General features: G+C 35.5%; 1 protein-coding gene across 1 annotated transcript in view; it reads right to left on the minus strand.

Annotated features, from left to right (window-relative positions):
- Positions 1-12391, minus strand: part of LOC129262057 (97 kDa heat shock protein) — a 55194-nt gene that overhangs the window by 3026 nt on the left and 39777 nt on the right. Inside the window, exons 10-17 of the mRNA XM_054900096.2 lie at positions 11764-11867; positions 8244-8374; positions 7478-7791; positions 5728-5904; positions 5136-5261; positions 4146-4253; positions 2080-2199; positions 1240-1401 (exon numbers count right to left, since the gene is read on the minus strand). Of these exons, the coding sequence (XP_054756071.2) occupies positions 1240-1401; positions 2080-2199; positions 4146-4253; positions 5136-5261; positions 5728-5904; positions 7478-7791; positions 8244-8374; positions 11764-11867 (1242 nt within the window). The remainder of the gene's footprint in view (positions 1-1239; positions 1402-2079; positions 2200-4145; positions 4254-5135; positions 5262-5727; positions 5905-7477; positions 7792-8243; positions 8375-11763; positions 11868-12391) is intronic.

The raw sequence follows: 12391 nt of genomic DNA on the forward strand, positions 1-12391 counted from the left end.
AGAGTCATTTTTCTACACCCAAACTCATTCTACATATTTGTTCATTTTCAACCAACAAAAGTGAACAAAACTGCAATGGCTGCTAACAAGACAAGTCCCAACTCTATCCCATTATATCTTCATAGCTTTACCAATTCTGGGCTGTAATAACAAGAGAGATCTTTTTTTATGTAGGAGAGTAGATGAGATTTTGGAAATATTCATGAGAGAACGAATGTTATACTTATCTAGCTTTCTGACATAATCTATCAAGCTGTGTAAGCATCGTCTACATGGAGTGTGGGAAAATAGGGGGGGAATCAATTATTAATAGAAACATTAATTTTTGCAGGGCCTTAATTATGTTATCCAAGTCTTGTCTTCAATACAGGAAATGATAAATTTTGGAAATGCTCCTTTAGGAAACAGCACTCTTTCTTCAAAGGACAAGTCCACCCACCCCAACAAAAAGTTGATTTGAATAAAAAGAGAAAAATCCAACGAGCATAACGCTGAAAATTTCATCAAAATCGGATGTAAAATAAGAAAGTTATAACATTTTAAAGTTTCGCTCAATTTCACAAAACAGTTATATGCACATACTGGTTGGTATGCAAATGAGGAGACTGATGACGTCATCCACTCACTATTTCCTTTGTATTTTATTATATGAAATATTCTAATTTTCTCCTCATTGTCAAGTGAAACAATGATTATTCCTCCCTGAACATGTGGAATTAGCATTGTTTGATACTATTCGGTTCAGTCAAGTTGGTCTTTATTGTCAAATCTGTAAAAACTGAAATATTGTGTAATTCAAACAATAAAAGACAAAAGCAATAGTGAGTGATGGACATCATTGACTGACCCATTTGCATGTCACTGAGTTGTGCATATCACTGTTTTGTGAAAAAAAAGCGAAACTTTAAAATGTCATAACTTTCTTATTTCGCATCCGATTTTGATGAAATTTTCAGCAATATGCTGGCTTGATTTTTCTCTATTTATTCAAATCAACTTTTTCCTAGGGTGGACTTGACCTTTAATGTATTTCTAACTGATAGCATAAGACATACTTGCATTTATTTCTTCCTGAACTCTAATTCTTACTTCATCAGCTAGTCTAAAACAAAATCCCTAGTTCCTTCATAGACTGGAGAAAAAAAACACTTCTTCATTACCTGTGTTTCTAACTTCATCAGCTAGTCTAAGACACAACTCCTCTGATTAATTTACTGAGAGAAAGTAACACATTCTTACCTGTATTTCTGACCTAATCTGTGATGCTGTGACAACAGGATCTTGGTAGATTTTCTTCTGGTTCTGAGCATTCATCTTGGTATCTCTCCAGGTCTCCTTGTCCTTCAAGCATTTATCAACCTTTGCCATATCATCCTTCTCAATGTGAGAGTACTTCTCATCCTAGGAAAGAAGGAACATGTAAAGGGTCAAGAGTTGTTTAAGCCCTGCAGTAACTATGTTCATTTTTCGTTTTCAGTGTGTATTTCATCTTGCAATATCTCTTCATACAGAAATATTTAGAGACTAGATTTCAAATATCATATAATTGAACTGAAATCTAAACAAACAGAAAATAACATTTGGTATTACTTAATTCATGAAATATATAAAAAGAAATAAAAGTGACAGTGTAAATACTACATAACCATATTTTAATTATTATTTTAGATGATGATGAGTATGAGTCTGATGATGGTGGCGATGATGATGATGATGACGATGATGATGATGATAATGGTGATGATAATGATGACACACAATAATTTTGGGGGTGTTGTATCACAATCTGCTATGCAATTTTTATATGACTGCTACAAAAAATACCTTTTGAGTAGCAGGTTTAACATTGGGACTGAACACATCTTTGTTGAATTCTTTCACTTACTGACCAACACTGCTAGGTAAATTTGAACATTAAAATTGAATTATTCCATGAATGATGATGATGATGATGATAATGATAATAGTGGTGGTGATGATGACGATGACAACAATAATAATGATGACAATATTGGTGATGATGAAGATGATGACAATCATCATGACAATGATGATGGACATAACATCATAAACACTTACCCCTTGTGAATATAGTTCTAGTGCTTTCCTGTAGTGAATTACTGCCTTGCCAAACTCATCAAAAGCAAGGGGTCTCTCAGAATATTCTTTACACCTCGTTTCAATAGGATCACCAATTTTCTGAAAAATATTACAAAAGAGAAGCAAACTAAAATATCAAGTACACAAATATTGATTAGCAAAAATGGAATGAGAGTGATTAACTGCTGTACATTATTGCTTACATAAAGTGGCAGGATAAACTGTAGAAAATATTCAGAAAACATGATTGTAGTTATGAAAGAATGTGTATGCACCAAATTTGATTAAAAGATACCCATTTTGTTGTCTCTTATTCTGCTCTCTGATGGTTTTACATTGTGACTATTGCATGAAATGTTCACCCTTTTTGTATGTCCAACCCCTTATTTCTCAATTCTTACTTCACTTCATAAACTGACCAAGTCATGGTCATTTGGAATTATCTTTGATGACTTACTCAAATTTAATGAACATATTGATAAAACTTGTAAGAAAATCTCAAGGACCATTGGATTTATACGTCAAATTAAACAATACTTGCCTGACAAAGTCCTCACTATGCTTTACAATGGCCTCATTCTCCCACATATTGACTATGGTTTGGTAATATGGGGCAAATCTTCACAATTCTTAATAAAAAACTTACAACGCTTACAAAATCGATATGCTCGCTTTATTCTAAATGCTGACTTTCCAACTCCTCACACTATTCTACTTGAAAAATTAAAATGGCAGTCTGTTTCTCAGAGTCAATTATCAATTCTGTTTATATATGTTTAAGGTTATAAATAAACTTGCCCCAGAATATCTTTTGAATCTTATATTATTTCGCTCTCCTCTGATACTAACCAGATACGCCTTAAAGTCCCCTCTCCTTATCCCCAAACCTAAAACTGAAATCATGAAAAAGTCTTCTGGAATAAGCTTCCCTCCAATCTTACAAATTCAAAATCCCTTCAAGTATTCAAAACTAAATGTAAATTCTTTCAGCTGAAGCCTTAGTTTTAGACCCCACTTGGATCCTTTTTTTTTTCTTTTTTTGTGTGTGTTTTTGTGTGTGTGTTTTTTTTACTTTACATGTATACGTTTCCTAATGCTACTTTTATTGTATGATTGTATCTTATTTAAATGTCCATTGTAAAATATGTATATGTTCTTTTTATCGTTGCAGGGCCTCTTTGTAAATCAGTTCAATAACTGAAAGGGCTACCCTGCATAAATAAAACTGAAATAAATAAATAAATAAATAATAAATATGAAAGCATGTCATCAGACTGTCATCAGAACCAGAAATTAGAGACAGAAAATTTAATGAGGGTCGGATGTATCTATTTTATGGAATTGCCCTTTGTGTTTTAGATTTTTAAATCAAATTACTCATGAATTTCGGCAGGATTTTTTTCCAGATGTTGTTTTAAGACATGCCTCTTCAACCAAAGTTAATACAAAAATATGTACAATTTTTCTAGCAATCAGATCATGTCATTCTTCACAAGTTTCAAGAGACCCTTACAAACGAGACCATATTAAGAATTCATAGAACTCCTAACATGGTGTCCCTGTGAGTGTCTCCCTGCTGTGTGTGGTACCACAGTCCTGTTACCTACAGGTCACCCAATGTCTGTCAGTAAAACACTGTCATGTTATGAAGAAACCTTGTAGGTAAAGAGACAGGGACTACACACAACAAAGCTCAGAGAATGGATTGACTTTAACATCATCTTGCTTTTATCAACACCCCCTGACCATATATTACTGTTAACTGTTCACATATCTAGCTTACTAAAATACTCTTATATAACATCAGGGGCCATTTAATATAGTTGTTTATAAGTTATGCATGACTTTACACAGGACCGGTGACCCTTTCTTGTGCTAAATGAGATCATTATGTAGCTGACTGGCACTTGAGATCATGTTACAGTTGTGTGTAAAGCCATACATAGCTTTACAAGCAGATTCATGAAACACTGCCTAGAAATGCAACATGGCTATCGACAGGATCATTTCTAGAATAGATTCTTGTCAGCAATGGAGTTTCATACCTTCAATGAAGCAAGTTTTGTTTGGTAGACACTCTTGGCTTGGTCCTCTCCGTCTTCATATAACCAATTCTCTGTATCCTCCAGAAGTTTACTGAAACTCTCCCGGTCCTTAAGAATAGAGAAAAGAAAAGAAAAAGAATAACACACGATCTTGCAGCATCATAAAACATGGTAATATACATATTTTGAAGCTCATAACAATCTAGCTAGGCCTTGTGTCAGATGTGATTGATTGAAATAGCTCTCAAAGATGAGCAGCAAAAAGCATAATTCATAGTCTAAAGGGTTCATATGCACCATCCCTTGTAAACAAACCATATGCTGATTCATCATACCAATGATGCATTCAGAAAAATGTATCATCCATTGAGAGCAACATGCTCTAACGAACACATTCTTGATAACAAATCATGGCTTCAGCAATATTCAATGTTTAGGGTCGATTAGAATCACACATTCTTTATGAGGATAGAACTTTGATTTCATGGTGTGTTTACCTGTTAACTATCCTTTCTGGGAAAAAAGATAGGTGGTAAGATTATGAAAACAGAGGAAGGCACCTTCGTTTTAATCATTTAAATCAAAGTATCCCATATTCAAAATCTACAATTAAGTAAATATTTTATTCTCAATGCAATCAGATCATGTCATTCTTCACTGGTTTCAAGAGACCATCACAGAAAAAGACCACATCAAGAATTCTGACAACTCTTAATGGTGTCCCTGTGGGTGTCTCCCTGCTGTGTGTGGTACCACAATCCTGTTACCTACAGGTTACTCAAAGTCTGTCAGTAAAACACTGTCATGTTATGAAGAAACCTTGTAGGTACAGAGACTGGGACTTCACACAACAAAGCTCAGAGAATGGATTGACTTTAACATCATCTTGCCTTTTTACTTTTTTCGATCCTTTACACATAACCCTCAAGAAATAAATAGCTGAAATAATTTTTTCTGCAATGTATACTTTCAGAGCTAAAGTAAACAAACCTTTTCTGAGACAAACTGCGCAAGTCTGTCACAGATCTTTTCTCTCATCTCATAGACATACTCCTCAACTGTATTCTTAGCATCATTCTTTTCCTTCTCCAGTCTGTCCTGAGCAATCATCTTACCCTATTAGAAAATATGCAGGAAAATAATGTGAATTATATAGCTTTTAATGAATGACACACAGGTAAGGTGTCTGTATATGTACACACGATCACAAATTACAGTTTATGCAAAGAAGTACTAAGTTGTAATCATTAAATGAGAAAGAAAGGAATCAGGGAGAATTAAATAATTCATGATACATTCTTAAGTTTCATATTTTATACTGAATCTTCTACCCATTCAAGAACTTAAAACACTAGCTCCCAGTAAGTGTAGTGTGTATGATCAAAGAAATTTACATGCTTTCAATTGTGCTAAAACTTGCCATCTTAGAATATCACAACTAATATTATCTAACAAACTAGTGTTACTCCATGGCACTACCAATTAATCATTAAAAGAATTCCATGTAACTAAGGTTCAGATCCTGATAATTCATTCAATACTAGTCCAATTGCCCTCATTATCAGTCAAAATAAACACTTACCTCCTTTTCAAAGAAGTTGTTGACTTCAGTTACAGAGAGTTCATTGGTATTAGCAGTGATGGTCAGTTCATGTGTTTTGACAGTCTTCTTGTTCTTTTTTGTTGCTTTGGAGTCTGTTTCAGTACTGCCATTCTCAGATTTGCTGCCCTCGCTGTTCTCATTACTGTCTTTAGAAGCCTACAAAACAAGACAGAGAGATATGGAACATATGATGGTGTAGAAAATTATTGTATATCATTCAGAGACCGACTAATTGACCTTTGGAATTGTTAATAAGTCAGAGCAAATATACTTTCATTAAGTTCTATTATTATTAAGTAAAATCTTGGAAAGAGAATATTTGCCAAAGTAACAAAATCTGCCTGAGTGCAAAGATAAACAAGTGGAATGCCTCTGGCCGTCTCACCTGCATCACGCGATTCAATATAGCAGCAGTGCTGATTTTGAAAACTACTATAACTCGCACAAGATGTTCAGTGATACTTGGTTACTCTTATTTCCACGTTTTATGAACTAGACCAATACACTAATAGAGATATGATGGCAATTCAACAAATACCCCCAACGTGGCCAAAGTTCTTTGACCTTACATGACCTTTGACCTTGATCATGTGACCTGAAACTCGCACAGGATGTTCAGTGATACTTGATTACTCTTATGTCCAAGTTTTATGAACTAGACCAACACACTTTCAAATTTATGGCTGTAATTCAACAAATACCCCAATTTGGCACAAGTTCATTGACCCTAAATGACCTTTGACCTTGATCATGTGACCTGAAAGTTGCACAGGATGTTCAGTAATACTTGATTACTATTATGTCCAAGTTTCATGAATCAGATCCATAAACATTCAAAGTTATGATGGTAATTCAACAGATACCCCCAATTCGGCCAAAGTTCATTGACCCTAAATGACCTTTGACCTTGGTCATGTGACGTGAAACTCATGCAGGATGTTCAGTGATACTTGATTAACCTTATGTATAAGTTTCATGAACTAGGTCCATATATTTTCTAAGTTATGATGACATTTCAAAAATTTAACCTTAGGTTAAGATTTTGATGTTGATTCCCCCAACATGGTCTAAGTTCATTGACCCTAAATGACCTTTGACCTTGGTCATGTGACATGAAACTCAGACAGGATGTTCAGTAATACTTGATTAACCTTATGGCCAAGTTTCATGAACTAGGTCCATATACTTTCTAAGTTATGCTGTCATTTCAAAAACTTAACCTCAGGTTAAGATTTGGTGTTGACGCCGCCGCCGCCGTCGCCGTCGCCGCCGTCGCCGCCGCCGCCGCCGTCGGAAAAGCGGCGCCTATAGTCTCACTCTGCTATGCAGGTGAGACAAAAACAACTATTGAAGTATGTAACTCTCTTGAAATTCCATAATATTTAAATCAATATATGAATAAAATCTTGCAAAGGAAACTGACTTCTTGTTAAAAACTACACCAAGAAATGCACCTTTATATCATTGTATATAAAAATAAAGATTATAAAATGAAATTATTACTATTCAACTATTAGTTTGCAAAAATTGTATAATACCTAGATTCTCATTTAAACAAATGTGTTTTGTGTGTGTGTGTGTTCTTTTTTTCTTTTTGCTTTCTTTGTCAATTGGATGACACCATCATCATAGAGTACTATTATTCACTATCAATCAGGTGAAGAATCTTCTGTTGGAGACATCTATTCTCCATGAAAATGATGCTTGACAACAAACACCCCTTCCTTACCTCCTTGGCTCCATTCTCGCCTTGCTCCTCCTTCTCTGCCGGTGCCTCCCCCTCTCCTGCTCCACCGTCCACTGGGCTCTGTTCCATGGGGCTATCATTCTCCGTCGGGGCGGCTCCAGCTCCCTCCTCCTTGCTGGGTCCATTCTCCTGGGGGCTTGACTCCTCCATGGGTTCTTCTGCCTGAGCAGAAAGCTTCTCTATCAGCGACGCTGAAGACACATGGAAGATGCCATGACCGTTCACGCGAACCTTCACCTTGATCTTTGAACTCTCACCCTCTGCCGTTGGGAACACGCCATTGATCTTGAAACGACCTGCAAGCAATAAGAAATATTATAGTACTTAACAATTTCGTAAAGGCAACAGATATTTGCTCAGTGACCATTGTCTCGGACTTGATGTCTGATACTTGAAATCAACAAACCACCAAACCTTTTGAACTAGCAATGGGGAATAACTTGGTTCAAAGGAGCAAGGAGTAGTAAAATTGTCAAGATAGGTAAAAAAGTTGTACTAACATACAAGCTTGGAACGATCAACATTCACACTCATTCCATTGAATTCAAAATGGTCTTTATTTGGCAAAGGTTATTCAACCATCATAAGTTCAAAATTTCAAAAACAACTAAAATTTGGGGCAAGAAAGGGGATCTTCTACATTCCATCAAAGTCTCTCTACAGAGATTATTCTGCAAATCACTGACAAGAACGTTAGATGGCACAATCTTAAATAACACATGATTGCTTTGTGATTAACAGTTCTTACCTATCGTTGGCTCGGGAATGGGTAGGTTGGAGTCGGCGTATTGAGCAACAAGCTCAAAGGGCTCTTTGCGGTAGAATGTAAGCATCTTAGAAAATGGTGCTTGGTGGTTTTTGTGGAACACTTCCATTGATCTATCAAGAGGAAAATGGTAAATGTAAACAAATAAGAATAAGTGATTATATCTGTAAGTAAGGTTGAGGGTAAAACATCACAGAACAATGAAATGTTGAGCTTTCAATAATGGCAAATATTGAATTTCGTGAATTTCATGCTGAGAGATTGAAAAATTAACCAACTTTTAACATACAAAATACTGTGCTTATCATTATACTTAGACTTGTACACCAAAACCTTTCATTGTCAAGAGTTGATTGGAATTATCTGTACTTAGCAGAAACTTGTTTAAAATAGCTATAAACTTTTGAGAAAGCCACTTGAAGTATCAGCATAAATACATAACGGATTATAAAAGCAATCAGATCATGTCACTCTTCAATGGTTTCAAGAGACCATCACAGAAAAAGACACCAAATTAAGAATATATATAACTCTGAACATGGTATCACTGTGAGTGTCTCCCTGTTGTGTGTGGTACCACAGTCCTGTTACCTACAGGTCACCCAAAGTCTGTCAGTAAAACACTGTCATGTTATGAAGAAACCTTGTAGGTACAGAGACAGGGACTACACACAACAAAGCTCAGAGAATGGATTGACTTTAACATCATATTGCTACCTTCATCTTCTTAGATTTTAAATTGACCAAATCGTTCTAAAATCTTTCACTTATTACTTCTAACTCCTTGCAAAATTAAGGGGCAATCATGACAATAATGGATTAAAAACATTTAACCCTAAAAGGACGGGGGGGGGGGGGGGCATGATGGCCCCCCTCGACGCTTTGCGCAATATTTCCAAAACGCAAAATGTTATGACTTTTTTCTTTGAAGTCTCGCGCAACTTTTAAAATCAGATTCGCGACATACGGGTATAGCATCGCGATGTCACGTGACTTTTTACGAGACAATGTCATGCCGAAAATGGCTCATTTTTATACTTTGTGTACAAAGTCTATGGGAGATGAAATTCATAAAAGGGTGATTATTTTTTGTTCTAATCGGTCTGCTTAATCAATTTAGGGTTTAATTTAGTTGTTAAATGGTCTGTAATAATTTCCATTGAAAAAAAACAATGAAAAACAAAAGATGAGAAAACAAGGAAATACATAAGAAATTCTCAAAACAAAGAAATACATAAGGAAACAAGTGGAATGCCTCTGGCCGTCTCACCTGCATCACGCGATTCAATATAGCAGCAGTGCTGATTTTGAAAACTACTATAACTCGCACAAGATGTTCAGTGATACTTGGTTACTCTTATTTCCACGTTTTATGAACTAGACCAATACACTTATAGAGATATGATGGCAATTCAACAAATACCCCCAACGTGGCCAAAGTTCTTTGACCTTACATGACCTTTGACCTTGATCATGTGACCTGAAACTCGCACAGGATGTTCAGTGATACTTGATTACTATTATGTCCAAGTTTTATGAACTAGACCAACACACTTTCAAATTTATGGCTGTAATTCAACAAATACCCCAATTTGGCCAAAGTTCATTGACCCTAAATGACCTTTGACCTTGATCATGTGACCTGAAACTTGCACAGGATGTTCAGTAATACTTGATTACTATTATGTCCAAGTTTCATGAATCAGATCCATAAACTTTCAAAGTTATGATGGTAATTCAACAGATACCCCCAATTCGGCCAAAGTTCATTGACCCTAAATGACCTTTGACCTTGGTCATGTGATGTGAAACTCATGCAGGATGTTCAGTGATACTTGATTAACCTTATGTATAAGTTTCATGAACTAGGTCCATATATTTTCTAAGTTATGATGACATTTCAAAAACTTAACCTTAGGTTAAGATTTTGATGTTGATTCCCCCAACATGGTCTAAGTTCATTGACCCTAAATGACCTTTGACCTTGGTCATGTGACATGAAACTCAGGCAGGATGTTCAGTAATACTTGATTAACCTTATGGCCAAGTTTCATGAACTAGGTCCATATACTTTCTAAGTTATGCTGTCATTTCAAAAACTTAACCTCAGGTTAAGATTTGGTGTTGACGCCGCCGTCGGAAAAGCGGCGCCTATAGTCTCACTCTGCTATGCAGGTGAGACAAAAATTGGCTTTTGCAATTTTTCTTTGTGGAAGCCTTTAAATTAGATTACAAAGATGAGATCTGCAAAAAAAGAAGAAAATTTGAAGTGAAATTGGGTGTTAAATATGCAAATGTTTTTCATGAATAAATTTGCATATTTTATTCATAATAAATAAAAAAATTATTATTTTCAGAATTTTTTTAATACCATATTGTGGTTTATGTGGTAAGGAATGTGCGTGCCGAATTTCATCGCGATCGCGCGAACGGTGACCGAGATCAGAAGAGGGGGGCCATCATGGCCCCATCCTCAATTGATCTCAAATAGCCCAGTCCTTTTAGGGTTAAAGAACTTCCAATGTAGCAAATTGTGATCGTGAACAACCTTAGTTGTAGTGATCTCATTCGGATAGAGAGTACTCATCTACAGTGAAGTTAATGTACAGTGAATGTTTGTCTAAAAAATGGTGGTAGCAGGATTAAATACCCAGTAGTTGTGATCTGTTTTGTTTTTTTGTAGTGAAACAGGGAAACATTTCACAAAACCAACAGTGATTTTCACTGAATATGCGCTACTGAAATTCTTGCATCTGATTGGCTAAGAGTACATTTGTCAGTGAAAATCACTAACATGATGCTATATGACACACTCCCCTGTTAAACAAAAAATCAATAACAGGATGTCATAATGACCCTTCCTATTACAGGTTTGAAGGTGGAAACAATGTTGTTATAAAGCTCCATTACAATAGAGAGATTACCACCTTAAATACACAAAGGTGGTTATTGTTCCATTTTCACACACCTCTGGATAAGAACTGCTGATCCATTAAACTACTGTTTAATCAAACAAGTAAAGGGCACTACCAATACATATTAATCCTACCAGCATTTTACCCCTTCTTACATTAAAACCATCCCATATTAAAACCACCAGTAGACCTACAGGATAATACAATAAAAGCACTACTCTGACCAACCATTTGCACAGAAACTTCACTATACAGCAAGACCAGTATGCATGCCACCAAGACAAAATGTACACAATTTTATGATTTTTTTGTTGTTCATTTCATGAATGATGAATATAATTTTTGTTCTGAATCAATAAATTATGGTACACATATGCTCATTTCAAGTCAAGATACTTTCTCAGCAAATAATCATCATTCCAAATCCAACTGATGTACCTATACTTTTCTTTCATTTCTGTACAACTTCTATTTTCTTTTTTAAATTTTTGTTTCGTATTTTTATTATGACCCCCCCCCCCATAATCTCATACAATCACTTAAGTCAAACTAGCTAAACTGTTTAGAAATATCACAGAATTACTTACCCATCCTCTCCCTCTGTTCCTTTCCATTTTAATTCAATAGGATAAGGTGTTAGGTCTGTTACAGTGAAATCCCTAACCCTGAACGTAGGTGATAAGATGGCACACTGAAACAGAAAAAAGGACAAGAACGGTATCATACAAATTAGATTTACAATGCTCAAATGGTTGAGCAACAGCAAATCTCTCTTGATCATAGTTAAAAGCTTTGAACCATAGATGTACCAGAATGTACTTAATGAGCCATTTTATAAGCAAAATTTTAGAATGAGCCAAACTGGAAGTACTAAAGCCCCCATCACACTTATTCGGAATCAGCAGGAATCAAGCAGAAGCTGGAAAGAAAAAAAAAAATTCAAAAAATCTAGAAATTTTTGGGAGGAACTTATGAATTCACCAAACTGGAGTTGAAATTCAGTAAATTGACCAGGTGTATCATCATACACTAGTCAAAATGAACCGCAATGTAGTCGGATTGATCATTCGTGCTACGTTCTTGGACATTCTAGGGGCATTCTAAATATCCTGACTGCATTCTGAGTGCATTCGAAATATTTTTGTCATTTCTTTTGGCCGTCCCGAAGGTTTTGGTCATGTTCAAAACATTCGAGGGATATTTTCGAACGGTGTT

The sequence above is a fragment of the Lytechinus pictus genome, chromosome 5 (genome assembly GCF_037042905.1).
Source record: "Lytechinus pictus isolate F3 Inbred chromosome 5, Lp3.0, whole genome shotgun sequence".
Lineage (NCBI taxonomy): Eukaryota > Metazoa > Echinodermata > Echinoidea > Temnopleuroida > Toxopneustidae > Lytechinus > Lytechinus pictus.